Here is a 17,005-nt window from a genome sequence, read left to right on the forward strand (position 1 = left end):
GAGCACCATATTACAATAAATATTTAAACCTCAGCATTAAATAAATTGGAAGGACCAAAAGAAACTCACAATTTCAGAGTATATGCACGATAGCAATACATAAATACAGTTGTAGTTACAATGGGCAATAGAAAGCCTTGGACCAAAACACCCAACTCAGTTGGATTCTTGCTTAAAGATCTCAACTGGATTTTGATTTCTAAATTCTTCTGGGTTGCAAAGAATGTCTTGCTTTTGCTAGACTAGGATTGATATAGCCAGCACTTGAGTAATCCATTTTAGCAAACACACACACACACACACACACACACACACACACACTCACACTCACACTCTCTCCCTCCCCCTCTCCTTCTCCCTCTCCCTTTTCAGAATGTCAGATTCTGAAAACCAAGAAAGACATACTGAGGTCTTTCCAAGTAGTTTCCTTTATTGTTCCTCACCATTAGACAGAAATCTTGCAACCTAAAGCTACTACTTGCACCATTAAGGATATACTCTGAGTACTTCTAGGGAGGAGCTGTCTTAATTTTCTTCCTCCCACACAAACCATTGAATTGTTACCATATTTAGCTCCTCTGGGATGCAACCCCTTCCTTCTGGGAATCCAGATTACATTCCATCACAGAGGAGAACCAAATGGTAGAACACTAGGATTTGATCCAGTGGCATTGATGGGAAGGGTTTAAAAAGTCAGGATGGCTACTACACCCACATAATCAGAGCCCTAACCCCCTTTTGATGTGTGTCACATGGACGATACATGTGAAAAAGAGGTGGCACTTCAGTTGTGCCTTCAGCTTGCAGCCACTATCTTTTTGCTTACACCCACAGATAAGGGGTGGGTTCTACTTACCTTTAATACTGGTTCGCAACGGGATCGTGCACGTGTGCTTCCTTCGCTCGCAAGCGTGCCTTGCTTCTGTATATGCACAGAAGCTTCTGCGCATGCGCAAATGACTGATGACGACATCTGGGGCAGTGGGCCGGGCCTCCCGCCAGTTTTACTACTGATTCTTGTGAAACCAGTCCGAACTAGGGACAACCCACCACTGTCATAAATACCCTTGATTTGATCTACTATCTTCCCATGTTATTTTCAAAAATGGAAAGGGAAAAAGAGAGATTCTTTTCCTTCTCTGTAACACTTTTTCATTTTTTTGTTGTTGCTAATATTCTTTTTATCTTCTGTAATTTGCTTGCAGTTGTAAATTGTACTGATCCTGGACACCTGGACAACAGTGTCCGTCAAGTGCAACCAAGTGGGCCTCACAGATACAGTTTTGGAACCACCGTCTCTTATCAATGCAACCATGGATATTATTTACTGGGCACCCATGTTCTTACCTGCCAGGGCGATGGGATTTGGGACCGTCTCCTCCCTGTCTGTCACTGTAAGTTCCTTGCTTTCCTTTTGCTTTGATTTCCATTCAGTTGGGAAAGGGAATGTATCCTTTACAGACTGTTTTGGGATTGTTATGGCTTCCCCCTGCCAATCTTTTTGGCCCCATGAACAAGGGGAAAGAGAAACTTCACAGCTTATGCCAACTGTTGTGGTCTGCCAGCAGCCTGCGGAGCTGGCAGCGGAGTTGGACAGTGAGGAGGCTGGGGAGGAACATGGGCCAGTCCTGGAGTCTGGGGAAGGCTCGGACGAGGGCTCTGCGTCAGAGGCAGAGATGGGGCCAGGGCCATCTGGGAGTTATGTGCGGACTCCAGAGCCTCCAGAGTCCGACATCAGAGAGGCAGAGGAACAGGAGGAGCCTGTTCCTAGTACGTGCATGCGCAGAGCTGCCAGAAGGCAAGAACAGTTCAAACAAAAGGGACAACTCGGGAGTAAGGTCTGGAGATGATTGGCCCCTCTCACAAGACTTAAAAGAGGAGCAAAGACATGCGGGCCCTTTGCAGGAAAGCAACGTTGTTAATTCTGTTCCCAGTCGGCATCTCTGTTTGATTTTGGACTCCGTGTGGCTTTGCCAATTAGATCTTTGGCAGCGTGTCAAGGAAGATAAAGGTTGGTGATTATCCCGAAGGACTTCTCCCGAAGGACTTTTTGCAACTAATTGGGACTCAGCTGTGAATGAACGTAATTCACAGCTGTTGCAAAAAAGAGGTTTTTGGGACTACTCGTGTGTTTAAATGACTCAGGAAGCCTAGGTCACAACACCAACCTTCCAGACTCTTAAGAGGAGCTTTCTAGTCCATTGCTTTAACCACTAATTTATTTACGGAGGTGATAATTTCCCAGGGGAATTTTTAATTTTGTACCAACTTTCTCAATTAGATTTCTCTGTTCTCAACATGACAACACATGATTCATTGAACTCTGAGCTTTTCAAATTTGTGTGTCGTTGAGATGTTTGGAGGATCATGCAAACCAGCCACTGTATTCAGAATAGATATATTCAACATTTACCTCTAGGGTAGCCTACCCTGGAAAAACAGCGGCTCAAGATTAAAACGATAAGTGTTGCATGGTTGTGGGGAAAACAGGGATCAATCAAAACAAATGAATGAAATAAAATATACCCTTGAGAGCCAAATAAAACACATACACATGCAATATTGTAAGAATGAGAAAGGAGGCACAAAAACTGAAGGGAGACCCTTTCAACAGAAATCATAGCAAAATGATCATTTTGATTTTCTGTTATTCCCCATTGTTGTTGATTGATTTGTTTGGGCCCAAAGCCTGCCTGCATCTAATGGGACTCCCCCCCCCTTTTTTTTTAGCAGGAATCTTTTATTTTCCTATTTCATGAGACAGAGAGAGAGAGAGAGAGAGAGAGAGAGAGAGAGAGAGAGAGAGAGAGAGAGAGAGAGAGAGAGAGAGAGAGAGAGAGAGATTGCTTCCATCATATTACAGGTTTAGCTGGTCACTTGGCCCCTATCAGCATCATTAGCATTCTCTCTGAGAGGGAGAAATAGGAGCCATTAGCCACTAGAGATAATAAACCCAGAGATAATAAACAAGGGAGAAGATAGGCAATTAACCGCCTCTGGTTCTCCCGTTCTCTCTATGATTAGGCTGCAATCCATCTCCTCTCTTTGTGGCTGGAAACCTCATCATCCTGGAAGGTAGGAATACCACCTGGGCCACTTCCAACCTTATGAAACCACTCCCAGGAAGCCGGGCCAATGATGAGAAATTCTGGGACTTAAGAGTTCAGCAATATTCCTCATTCTGGTAGCTCCCAAGCTTGCTTTAATTTCAGAGAGTTCAGAAGGTGTTTTTGAAGTCTCCAGGGACCCATTTTTAAGTCCCCACTTGATTTTATTTATTTATGTATTTTGTTGAGTACGTATTAAATAATATATATAAGTATAAGCATGAATTGAATACCTAAAATGAATACAATTAAAGGGAACATTAGGACAGGGACGGTAGGCATGCTGGTGCCTTTATGCACGCCCCTTAAGGACCTCTTAGGAATGGGGTGAGATCAACAGTAGCCAGTCTAAGGTTAAAATTTTGGGGGTTTTGGGATGAAACCACAGAGTCAGATAGCGCATTCCAGGCGTTGACCACTCTGTTGCTGAAGTCTGCAATTTTCTTCAATTGAGTTTGGAACGGTTCACTTTAAGTTTGTATCTATTGTGCGCTCATGTATTGTTGTGGTTGAAGCTGAAGGAGTCATTGAGAGGTAGGACGTTGTAGCAGATAATTTTATGAGCTATGTTTAGGTCAGACTGAAGGCGGCGTAGTTCTAAATTTTCGAATCTCAATGAAAGACTTATTCACAATCTATCAATGCTCCCTTCCCTTCACTAGATGGTGGTCACGAGTATAAAGTTTAGAAATACCACATATATACATCTTTGAATTCCCAAAGGAAGCCACAAAAATTTTTTTTGATGCAGTGAGTGCAATATTTGGAGAAGAGGGATCAGAGCTCCCTAACTTGTGCCAGCTAAAACGGAAACGAGCGATGGTTATACCTCTGTGGGAAGCAAGGAAGAGAAGATCAGAGATGAATGCCACCTCTAAAATTATATCAAAGAATAGAATAGAATAGAATAGAATAGAATGGAATGGAATGGAATGGAATGGAATGGAATGGAATGGAATGGAATGGAGTGGAGTGGAGTGGAGTGGAGTGGAGTGGAGTGGAGTGGAGTGGAGTGGAGTGGAACGGAATTTTTTATTGGCCAAGTATGATTGGACACATAAGGAATTTGTCTTGGTGCATACGCTCTCAGTGTGCATAAAAGAAAAGATACGTTCATCAAGAATCATAAGGTACAACACTTAATGATAGTCATAGGGTACAAATAAGCAATCAAGAAACAATATCAATATAAATTGTAAGTATACAAGCAACAAGGTTACAGTCATAAATGGGAGGAGATGGGTGATAGGAATGATGAGAAGATTAATAGTAATGCAGACTTAGTAACTAGTTTGACAGTGTTGAGGAAATTATTTGTTTAGCAGAGTGATGGCGTTTGGGAAAAAACAGTCCTTGTGTCTAGTTGTTCTGGTGTGCAGTGCTCTATAGCGTTGTTTTGGGTGTAGGAGTTGAAACAATTTATGTCCAGGATGTGAGGGATCTGTAAATATTTTCACAGCTCTCTTTTTGACTCGTGCAGTATACAGGTCCTCAATGGAAGGCAGGGTGGTAGCAATTGTTATTTCTGCAGTTCTAATGATCCTCTGAAGTCCGTGTCTGTCTTGTTGGGTTGCAGAGCCAAACCAGACAGTTATAGAGGTGCAGATGACAGATTCAATAATTTCTCTGTAGAACTGGATCAGCAGCAGTATAGGCATTTAAACCCTGCAACTATTGACACCCCCTCCAAAATGAATTTAAAGTTAAATGTCTTTCTGTATTTCTCATCTTTATCTCTTTCCAATGTCTTTAATCCACAATTCTGTCCCTTTTAAATGAGTACATTTACCTGCACTTAAATTAAAAAAAACAAAACAGTGGAACTAAAATCCAGTTTATATATTCATCAAACGGTCTATCTCAAGTCAGCCCTTAACACAATTAGCAAAGACTGAATTCTTCAAGCATCCTTAGGAGGTTTAGGGAATAATTCAAGACAGAATATCGGCCTAAATAGAAGAGTTTCTCCAAGGGTAGATATTGGTCACACCATCAGTCTGCTAATTAATATGACTAATGACTTCCAGAGAAATGTTACAGCTCAAGGGAAGAGATCAGCCTTATATTTATCAAGACGTGGAAGGTCCAGATTTTGCACATTTAAAGTACAAGGTAGTTTAGTTTAAGTGCTCCTCCTCTCTCTCCTTCTCTTAAAGCAATTAAAGGAGCAAATGTCTTTTTAATTTAATTTCTTCGGCACAGTCTGTTTTCCCTGCATTGTTGGCATTTCATCTCGCCTCCATGGAAAATTGATACAATAATCCCATTTTGCTGTAATTAGGGTAGCAAAATTGTTGCACAAGTAAGCTTATCTAGTTGTCATCTTAGCCATTGACGCTATCCTAAGAATTTATCTCAAGCGGACATCACTTTGGCACGGACATAAAAAAGCAGAACATTTTGAGAAAAGCAAGGAATCTTTAATTGGAATCTTTCAATTAGCTAAATGTAGAGTCTTGTGCAACATTTTTTGAAAGAAGTGCTTTGCAGTGTGCAGGAACACAAAGCTTGGAAAAATGGAAGATAATAATAAAAAATGACAGGAGGAGACAGGTTGACAATATCACTGATGACACATCCCTGATCTTACAAGACACAAAGGAGCAGTTATTGGCAGGCAGTCCTGCTAAAATGATGCCATTGAGCCCCAAAGAATCAGAGGTGACTGAATGACTGAATGCCAACTATCTGAGATCTAAGGAATCTCCTGGACTTTCATTGTTAACCAAGTTGTGGCATTTTGACAGGTAGACATGGCTTTTTGAGCACTTAGAATGAGTAAATAACCCACCAGACAGTCGGCAGAGTTCAAAAGATCTGAAAGTACTGGTGATGTCCACTTCTATTTTCTCTTTCCAGTATTCCCCCATGGAAGGAATACTGCATCCAAAAAGGATTAGAGACTTCAACAGTTCTCCAGAAAAGACCATGAAAGCAATATAGACACCACCAGGAGTGAAATCCAGCAGGTTCTGACAGGTTCAGGAGGACCGGTAGCGGAAAATTTGAGTAGTTCGGAGAACCAGCAAATACCACCTCTGGCTGGCCCCAGAGTGGGGTGGGAATGGAGATTTTGCAATATCCTTCCCCCAGGAGTGGGGAGGGAATGGGAATTTTGCAGTATCCTTCCCCTGCCACACCCACCAAGCCACGCCCACAGAACCGTAGTAAAAAAAAATGGATTTTACTACTGGACACCACCACCACAGGAAGTCTATAGGGATGAGTAAAGAATAAAAATAAAAATGATGTTGAGGACTATAATCAAAGATTTGGCCTTCTTTTTCGTGCATTATAGGGGGCGGGGCATGTGTAAAATGGGGAGAGAATTCCATTTATGTGGTGGAGACTTCCATCATCATATTTTTGACTTATTCCTGGCTTAGACCCCCCTGGGCCAGCTTTTGATGGAACATAGATCTTAGACACAATATATTGAAGCAAGATTGGATGTTTCTGCTGAGTGGTATGAGAGAAAATCAGTGGAAAGTAGTTTTAGAAAGGAATTACTGCAGAACATAATATTTATTATTATTATTCACATTTCTGTGCCGTCCACTCTCTGAGGACTCTGGGCGGCTTACACCAAAGACAGTATACTAATTAGCATATTGCCCCCAACAATCTGGATCCTCATTTTACCCACCTCGGAAGGATGGAAGGCTGAGTCAACCTTGAGCCGGTGAGATTTGATCCGCTGATCTGCTGAACTAGCAGTCAGCTGAAGTAGCTGCAGTACTGCACTCTAACCACTGCGCCACCTCAGCTCTAGTGCTTGGAACAGAGTAGGAAGCTTTGTCTTGTCCCCAAATGAAGACTTCCAGGAGAACAAGGAAGTATAGGTCATCCTCTATGTTCAACCACAGCTAGGACCAGAATGTCCATTGCTAAGCAAGACAGTTGTTAAGTGAGTCATACCTGAGTTTATAACTTTTTTTTTTTTTTTTGCCGTGAATGTTAAGCAAATTACTTCAATTGTTAAGTTAGGGCAGTGCTTCTCAACCTTGGCAACTTTAAGTTTATGGACTTCAACTCCCAGAATTCCCCAGCCAGCCAGATCCAATCCCACTCAATTTATTTCAAGAACAGCCAAAGTTCTTTAGCACCTCTCATTGGTTGTGTCTTTGCTCTAAAACAGTGCTTCTCAACCTCACCAAATTTAGGTTGTGTGGATTTCAACTTCCAGAGGCTAGCAGAGGAATTCTGGAAGTTGAAATCCACACATCTTAAACCTGCAAAGGTTGAGAAACACAGCTCTAAGAAAATGCTTCTTTCTCAACCTTGGCAACTTTAAAATGTGTGGACTTCAACTCCCAGAATTCCCCAGGCAGCAATCCCCTCCATCCAGGGACAGATACATTATAATGAGGACACACTATTTTCAACAAGCAGTAATTTCAACCTATTAGGACTAATCAAACTATTGATGTTGTGGCCTGCCGGCAGCCAGCAGAGCTGGCGGCAGAGTCGGACAGTGAGGAGGTTGGGAAGGAACTTGGGCCAATCCTGGGGGCTGGTGAAAGCTCAGACGAGGGCTCTGCATTGGAGGCAGAGAGGGGGCCAAGGCCATCTGATAGTTATGTGTAGCCTCTGGAGTCTGACAGCCGTGAGGCAGAAGAACAGCGGGAGCCTGTTCCCAGTGTGCAGATGTGCAGAGCTGCCAGATGACAAGAGCAATTAAGAAAACAGGGTCGACTTGGGAGTAAGGCTTGGAGATGATTGGCCCCTCCCATAAGACATAAAAAAGAGCGAATGGGATGTGAGCTTTTGCAGGAAGCAATTAGTTCATCTGGCAGATTCAAGATTGGAAAGTTCTGTTTGTGACTCTGTGCCAAGTTTGGCCTTGTCCTGCGTCTGGAAATTAGCTCTCTGGCAGCGTTCCATGAGAGATAGATGGGTGTTGATAACCTTCCTCTGAAAGACTATTTATCAAGCCTTGCGGACTGTAAATGGAAGTAATTTACAGTTGTATAAATAAAAGTGGTTTTGCGGGACTAAGAGTGTGCTTTATACTTTCTAAGGAAGCCTAGGTCAGAACAGTTGAGGACACATAGGGAGAACATGCTTCCCCACTAAAACTCATATTCCGGAAGATTTCCTTGTGGAGAGATCTGTTCACTCTTCAAGGACAAGCTTCTCACTCATTTAAATACTTGTGCCATATCAAAGTCTGCCTTGCATTTTCTCATTCTCCCCCCCCCCCATTACAAAAAAAGCTTCTGTTCTATCATTATTTTCGTATGATTTTCAGGATGCTTGAGAATGGCCTGTTGTTGTTTTTAAATATTTTTATTAAACCATTTTTAAAACAAAAAGAAACATTAACACTTTCTTCTTTTCAACAGTTTCGTATCGGTAATCCATACTTATACATTTTCTCTCTCTTATCCTAGTATATATTTTATACATATATCGTATATATACCACTATAATGTATTATATTATTCTAATTGTTTTATTTACATTAGACCCAATTTCCTTTCCACAATTTTTGCTTCTTCCCATTTGTTCTTATATTTCTATTCTTAATTCAACCATTTTTAGTCTTTCCTTATCCTTTTCCCCCTTTTCCTCCAACCATTTATACCATCTCTCCCAGACTAAGTAGTATTCTGTTTTCTCTTTTTCTTGTATCTCCTTCGTAAGCTTATCCATTTCCGCCCACTCCATGATTTTTCTAATCACATTGTCTTCTGATGGTATATTGTTATTTTTCCAGTTCTGAGCATAAACTATTCATGCTGCTGTAATTATGTGAATGATTAAATACCGTATTTCTTTTTCATATGACCCTGAAATTATTCCCAGTAAGAAAGTTTCTGGCCTCATTCCTATATGTTGATTTATAATTTCTTCTATTTGTGTTTTAATTTTTTGCCAGTATTGTTTCACTTTATGACAGGACCACCACATGTGATAATATGTTCCCTTTTGGTGTTTACATTTCCAACATAGTGGTGAAGTATTAGGAAACAGCTAGTTTTATTACTAGACTTGGAGCTAAATTTTGCACAGGATGCTTCCACTAATGTTATGAAATGGAAGACATGACATTGATGGAGAACTCTTGGCTGCTTTATCATCACTGCAACAATGCTAAAACCCACTTCTCTTTCAAGCTACACTGGTACAGTTTAGAAATGAGTTGAAGTCTCCCAGAATGATTCTATACACAGTATTCTTTGTTTCAGTTCCTCGTTTTTGACAGTATAAAACTCAAGGAATCCATTGCTTGAGGTCACAACTTCATTAGAGGATCCTGTCTATAGACTGCCCTCAAGACAGTTTCAACTGTTGGCCCCATTTTAGTCAAGAAGAGCAGTGAACAGGCAATTCCCATTTCTGTCTAATTGGCTCGGGGAGAAAGGATGAATGGAAGTGGCTGACACTTGCATATTGTTAAAAGGCATTTCCTGTGTGACAATATCACTGTGAAGAGGAATACAAAAGATGTTATTTCTCCATTTTGGGCATTTCTAGTTAAAAGTATCTACTAGTATGAGTGAATTTGTTTTTAAAGAAATGGGGCATGTAGGAAATTGTTAATCTTTAGAAGTGCTGTCACTGTTGCAGTTTCTCAGTTTACATGTAATGTGGGGTATCTGTTCTTAAATTATATTTGAGTTCTTAAGTGTTCCTTTTCTTTTGAAACTGAAGGATACCAATGAGACTTCTGAACCATCTCAGATATGTAGCAGGGGTGAAATGCTGCCAGTTGGGACCGGATCACGCGATCCGGTAGCGATGGAGGCGGGTGGTTCGGAGAACCGGTAGCAAAGATCCCTGCCCCCCCCTCATGCCCAGCTGAGCCGCACAATCATCAGAGGCTTTTTTTTTCTTACTTTTAAAAGCATTTTTTCTACAACCTCTTTGGCCGAAAAAATGCTTTTAAAAGTAAAAAAAAAATGCCTCTGATGATCGCGCAACTCAACTGGGATCATCAAAGGCTTTTAAAAGAAAACAATCCTTTTTTTTCTTTTAAATGCCTCTGAGGATCCAAGCTGAGTTGCCTGATTGGCAGAGACTTTTTTTCTTTTAAATGCCTCTAACAATCAGGCAACTCAGCTTGGGTCATCAGAGGCATTTAAAAGAAAAAAAGTCTCTGCTGATCAAGCAACTCAGCTTGGATCGTCAGAGGCATTTAAAAGAAAAAAAGTCTCTGCCAATCAGGCAACTCAGCTGGGATTGTCAGAGCCTTTTGAAAGTATTTTTTACAACCTCTTCCCCGAAGAGGTTGCAGAAAAAATGGTTTTAAAAGTAAAAAAAAAAAAAATTGGCCACGCCCACCCAGTCACATTAACCCCCACACACACCAAGCCACACCCATAGAATCGGTAGTAACACATTTTAGATTTCACCACTGATATGTAGCCCATAACAGCTCATTAACAGTAGAGCATAGATAAATGCATCAGGGAGAATCTGATCATTTGTTCACCATGAAAAAAATAAATAAATAGGGATCTGCATTGTTTCAGATCTGATGATCTGACAAACATGAAGGCTGTTTGCTCCTCTTCAGAGCAGTTGCCTCTTTAACCAGGTTCACAGGGCAGTTGTGGAGGGTAGCCAAGTAATATAAGAAAAGATGTGGCACAGAGATTTAGCCTCAAGACCTGTGAACTTCAACTCCCAGAATTGGCTGGGGAATTCTGGCGGTTGAAGTCCACAAGTCTTAAAGTTGCCAAGGTTGGACACCCCTGATGTAGCAGGTGGAAAGTATTGCAGACGGATCACATCCCCACACATTGTAAAACCATTTTTTGGAATCAAACTCAAAGCAGCAACAAACCAGGGGTGAAATCCAGCAGGTTCAAACAAGTTCTGGAGAACCGGTAGCAGAAATTTTGAGTAGTTCGGAGAACCGGCAAATGTCATCTCTGGCTGGCCCCGGAGTGGGGTAGGAATGGAGATTTTGCAGCATCTTTCCCCCAGGAGTGGGGTGGGAATGGGGATTTTGCAATATCCTTCCCCCAGGAGTGGGGTGGGAATGAAGATTTTGCAATATCCTTCCTCTGCCATGCCCAGCAAGCCACGCCCACAGAACCAGTAGGGAAAAAAATTGGATTTCACCCCTGACACAAACCCTAATAAATATCCCTGTTATTAATCATTGGCCTACTTGCTAGAAGAGAGCAAGTTTTATTTGCAAACCTAAAGCATCATCCTGCCAAATCTTGGTCACATGTACTAAGTGGTCAGTATTCACTTTGCACCGTCAACTGCAGCACTCGCCCTTCGTTCAAATCTACCTTCTGACCATAAAACTTTGTCCCCGCCTCTGCTGTATCATCTTTTTATTTAATATGTACATTATGGCTTGTTCACTAACTGTAATTGTGGTTAAACAAAGCATGACTTGGTGCAACATGTGGATCCAATCACAAGTGTCAGCAGGACCCACCAAAATATACTTTTGATCCACAGGATGTCCAAATATCAGGAACGCAACTAGTACAAGCTCCATCTGTGTGTATAAATAAATTCCGCACTCATGTGGTTACAATGTGAAATCTCTTGTGTGGAGATTGCACAGATTTGTTGCAGTTTAAAACAAATTAAACTGAATTGGAAGGATCCTGTTGGGCAAGAGAAGAATTCTGGGCTCTGTTTCCAAATGGCTTTTGCTGTTAAGAGTCTTCTTTTTTTCCTCTTGAATATGTGTGCTAAAATGATAAAGTAGAGACCTCTGTCTGTATCCTCCATTTAAACATACATACATACATACAAATAGTACATACATATATACATGTGCCCAAAACTTTGCAAGTATAATTTTTACTAGAACACACAATATTTTTAAAAAATTAAAAAGGAATAATTGGTTTAATTAATTAGTAGCATGAAATTAAACTTGATTTCTATCTCACCTGCTTCTCTGTCATGCATCCCCCTTCCCTCTTTTTAGAATGTGGCCTTTGACTGATGTGTCAAAGGCCACAAGCAATACAATTGTGGCAATATAGAAAGTGGATGAAGAGAGAGGGAAGGAGAGAGAGAGAGAATGAATGAATGAATGAATGAATGAATGAATGAATGAATGAATGAAATACAACTTTAGTTCCGGTTGAATTGAAAACTTGGACCTCCTTTCTTTCAGTGGTCTCCTGTGGCCATCCGGGATCCCCACCCTATGCCCAGATCTTGGGTGATGTCCACACTGTAGGGGCGGTGGTGCGTTACAAATGCCAGGAAGGCAGGAATTTGATTGGCAATTCCACCCGCACGTGTCAGCTTGATGGGCGTTGGAGTGGGTCTCTGCCTCATTGCTCAGGTAAGAAAACTTAGCAGTAAAAGAGGTGGCTACCAAGGTGGGCGCCAGTGGTGGGTTGCTACTGGTTCTCCACAGTTCTTGTGAAACGGTAGTGAAAATTTTGAGTAGTTCGCAGAACCGGTAAATACCACCTCTGCCTGGCCCCACCCCCAATCTATTTGCTGCCTCCCGAGTCCCAGCTGATCGGCTAGAAGGAAAAAATCAGGGCACCGTAGCTTTAAATTGAGAAGCCAAGAAGCCTCCCAACTGATTGGCTTGAACTGAGCCGCTCCTTGTAAACCGCTCAGTGGTGGTAGATTGGCAATTGAGGCCAAGCTGCCTGAAAGCAGTTTCCGATGCACTCCGTGGTGGCAGAGCAGCAAAAAACTGTTTAAACTCTTGCTTCAAAGAGCCGCCCTACAGCTGATCAGTGGTAAAAGGCAGTGTGGTGGTAGACCAGTGTGCTCCAAAAACAAATGGGTAGACCGGTGCGGTCCAAAAACAAATAGGTAGACCGAAACGCTCAAAAAACAAATTGGTTGACCAGTATGGCTCTGCAAGCAGTTAAAAGCCTGGTAGACCAGTATCTCTGCTAAATCCTAAATAATTGTTTGTCACATGGTCATCAAACCACGCCCACAAAATAAGCCATGCCTACAGAACCGGTAGTAAAATATTTTAGAATCCACCCCTAGTGTGCGCATATGGTTTGATTTCTTTTCATCTCTTTAAGTAGCTTCGCTCAATAAGGTTGTATAAAACAATCTGGATTTCAAGAAAACCATGCTCTGGAAAAGGCTAAGGTCCACTTGTGGTAACTTCTGGGAACACCTTCAATAACTTATGTCTTTTCCTGATTTCTGTCAGATTTTATATCAGGTACAGTTATAAATCTCAACTTTCCAGTGACACATTCAAGAATAAACAAACAGCTAAAGTCCATATTTTAATTAACTAAAAGTTGCTGGCAGGCAATCTTACAAATTAGAGAGCAGAAGATTTCACTATAGGACTGATTCATTATTTATGCAGGAGATATATTTTCAGTACACGCAAAAAACACTACATAGTTTAGGAGAAAACCGATTATAGTAGAAATTGCTGGATTATGTCTGTTATATTTTTTTAAAGGAGAATCTCCATCCATTTTAAGCTTTTCTGATGGATCAGGTGTCACTTCTATTAACCCTCAACCAGCGCAGCCATGTTAACAGTTGGGTTTAAAAATTGGAGAAGACAAGTGTAGAAGGACATTTCTCCTCCAAAAGTTATTGTGTCTACCATGTGGATATCCCCAATATGTGACTCAAACAACAAGGAAGTTTCCTTAGTTTGATCCAGCAAAGCTTTTATTAGCCTCTCATAGTTTATACATGGCACAGCCTTGAAGGACTTAAAGCTCTTGGAATAATGTGACTAGGATTCATAATATTTTCAGGAGAACCTTGTATGAATCAGGTCAAGAGGTTATCTGCATCAATATCTAATCCATTTTTTTCTTGAAGATGCTTGGTAAAAAAAAGGCCTGAAGAGAATAGACAGCACCCAGTTTTACCTTCTCCTCATATTTAATGTTCAGTGACATTTTATCTCAGAGGGTAGCAGTCCTCCTCTCCCCAAAACTGATGTCTCAATAGAATAGAATAGAATAGAATAGAATAGAATAGAATAGAATAGAATAGAATAGAATAGAATAGAATAGAATAGAATAGAATAGGATTCTTTATTAGCCAAGTGTGATTGGACACACAAGGAATTTGTCTTGGTGCATACGCTCTCGGTGTACATAAAAGAAAAGATACATTCGTCAAGAATCATAAGATACAACACTTACTGATAGTCATAGGGAACAAATAAGCAATCAAATCATATTGAAAAATCAATCAAATCAAATAAAAAAATCATATTAGGAAACAGTCAATATAAATCGTAAGGATGCAAGCAACAAGGTTACAGTCATACAGTCATAAGTGGGAGGAGATGGGTGATAGGAACAATGAGAAGATTAATAGTAATGCAGAGTTAGTGAATAGTTTGACAATGTTGAGGGAATTATTTGTTTAGCAAAGTGATGGCATTCGGGGGAAAACTGTTCTTGTGTCTAGTTATTCTGGTGTGCAGTGCTCTATAGCGTCGTTTTGAGGGTAGGAGTTGAAACAGTTTATGTCCAGGATGGGAGGGGTCTGTAAATATTTTCCCAGCCCTCTTTTTGACTCGTGCAGTATACAGGTCCTCAATGGAAGGCAGGTTGGTAGCCATTGTTTTTTCTGCAGTTCTAATTATCCTCTGAAATCTGTGTCTGTCTTGTTGGGTTGCAGAGCCAAACAGACTCAATAATAGTTGTGCCATGCAACTGCTATGGAGAGTGCGGTGTGTTGAACACCTTCTAAAGATACCTAAACTCAGGAATAGGTGTACCTAAAAACATAAAAGAATCCCAATTCTGATTCTGTGTGTTCTCTGCCCTGACATGACCCTTGTCTGATCTGTCCCATCTCTTGTCTTTTGCCTGAATTCTTTGGAGAGCAAAATTAGCTTTTGTAGTTTCATGACATGCATTTTCAATGAAACAATAAATTTGCCAGATACTCAGTTCACTTTGGACTGCAATTAAGGATCTTGAAATTGAAAGGTTTTCTACTGTTGAATAAGTAAATAATTCTGCATGTGATGTAGGCTGTGGAGAAGATCACAGCAGGGTTGGGATCAAGGATGGGTTCTACTTACCTTTACTATTGGTTTGCAACAGGGCTGCGCGAGTGCGCAAGCGAAGCGAGCACTTTTCTGCACGTGCGCAGAAGCATTTTCATGATGTCAGGGTCAGTGGGCGGAGCCTCCCGCCGGTTTTACTACTGGTTCTATAGAACCAGTGCCAACCGGGGGCAACCCACCACTGGTTGGGACCTAGTTAAGCTTGCACCACTTTTTGATGCCAGCACTTACCCATTAAAAACTTGAAGGTGTAGTTCAGAGGTGGGTTTCAGCAGGTTCTGACCAGTTCGGAAGAACCGGTAGTGGAAATTTTGAGTAGTTCAGAAAACCGGTAGTAAAAATTCTGACTGGTCCCGCCCCCATCTATTCTCTGCCTCCCGACTTCCAGCTAATCGGGAAGAAATGGGGATTTTGCAGTAACCTTCCCCTGGAGAGGGGTGGGAATGGAGATTTTACAGTATCCTTCCCATGCCACACCCACCAAGCCACACCCACCAAGCCACACCCAAAAAAACCGGTAGTAAAAATTTTTGAAACCCACCACTGGTGTAGTTCCTCCTTTGTTTATAAGAAAACCTTTTCATAAAGAAGATTTTTTTAAAAAAGTTCTCACTAGATATCCAGTCAGAAAAATGATTTGCAAAGTCGGTTTGGAGGGGGAAAATAAAATATGGACCATTGCTGGTGCTTTACCTAGGGAGGATGTATAGCTCCATTCCATACATGTCCAAAAAAAGAAGTTTTTTTAAAAAATTGTGCCTCCCACACAAGCTATGCACCAGACTTGTTTTGGAGAGCTGCATTTAAAAAAAACAAAACAAAACAAAAAAAACCTGATTGGTGGAAAGAGGCAAGAACAGATGGTCACCACATGAGTAAAAGAGCAGGCACCATTCCAGCTGTCAAATCACTGCTTCAAAATGGCTTCCTTGCACACACACACTTTTCCCTTTTGACAGTAGAGGAAATGACTTACTGGCTCATTGGAGCACCATCTCTCTGTTCCCGACAAAGCTGGCACCTCTGTTTCTGCAAAGCTAACAGGTGGCTGTGAAGCACCTTGTAATTTCCAGTTTGAAAAAGATGAGAATTGGCAAGCCAAACCAAAAGAAAAAGATGTAAACAGGGTTAGCAGTTGCTGTGTACATCTGCTTGGAATTGGCCCAAGGGTTACTCAAGAGATGGCTTTAGATAGATTTGTTGCTTGAACCGCTGATGCCATATTTCTGTAGTGCCGTGCTTTCCACAAAAGGGCAGAAACAGAGATGGAGAAGGGTCCACAGACTGAATGAAGGACTCAGGTTAGAATGTCAACAGAGCCTGGACCAGGAGTAACCCAAACAGTAACAGATGAGTTGGCCAAAGGAAGGTTGTAGCAGTGAAGAAGCTCATGCCCACATACCAGAGGTGGGTTTCAGCAGGTTCTGACCAGTTCTGGAGAACCGGTAGCGGAAATTTGGAGTAGTTCAGAGAACCGGTAGTAAAAATTCTGACTGGCCCCACCCCCATCTATTCTCTGCCTCCCAAGTCCCAGCTGATTGGGAGGAAATGGGGATTTTGCAATAACCTTCCCCTGGATTGGGGTAGGAATGGAGATTTTACAGTATCCTTACCCTGCATGCCCACCAAGCCATGCCACGCCCACCAAGCCACACCCACAGAACCAGTAGTAAAAATTTTTGAAACCCACCACTGCCACATACTGATACTTCCTATATGTGCTAGAGGGACCAAAGGGTTTATTCTTTAGATTGTTGTTTGTTTGTTTGTTTGTTTGTTTGTTTGTTTGTTTGTTTGATTGCTTTGCTTTGCTCCAAAATCAGTTGGTGGCTTCAGTACTTTGTTACATCTACATCCTTGCTTTTAATTCCCATTTTTTTAAAAAAAAAAAAATATTGCTACTTCATATTTTTAAATTGCTGCCTAGATTTGT

The 17,005-nt window shown here is 41.3% G+C and overlaps 1 protein-coding gene across 1 annotated transcript in view; it reads left to right on the plus strand.

Moving 5' to 3' along the window:
- The window catches only part of CSMD2 (CUB and Sushi multiple domains 2), an 819,526-nt gene that overhangs the window by 764,812 nt on the left and 37,709 nt on the right, over positions 1 to 17,005 (plus strand). Inside the window, exons 55-56 of the mRNA XM_070950069.1 lie at positions 1,206 to 1,394; positions 12,208 to 12,381. Coding sequence (XP_070806170.1) covers positions 1,206 to 1,394; positions 12,208 to 12,381 — 363 coding nt within the window. The remainder of the gene's footprint in view (positions 1 to 1,205; positions 1,395 to 12,207; positions 12,382 to 17,005) is intronic.

The sequence above is a fragment of the Pituophis catenifer genome, unplaced genomic scaffold, assembly GCF_029215685.1.
Source record: "Pituophis catenifer annectens isolate HBS135680 unplaced genomic scaffold, rPitCat1.0.hap2 SCAF_9, whole genome shotgun sequence".
Classification (NCBI taxonomy): Eukaryota; Metazoa; Chordata; class Lepidosauria; order Squamata; family Colubridae; genus Pituophis; species Pituophis catenifer.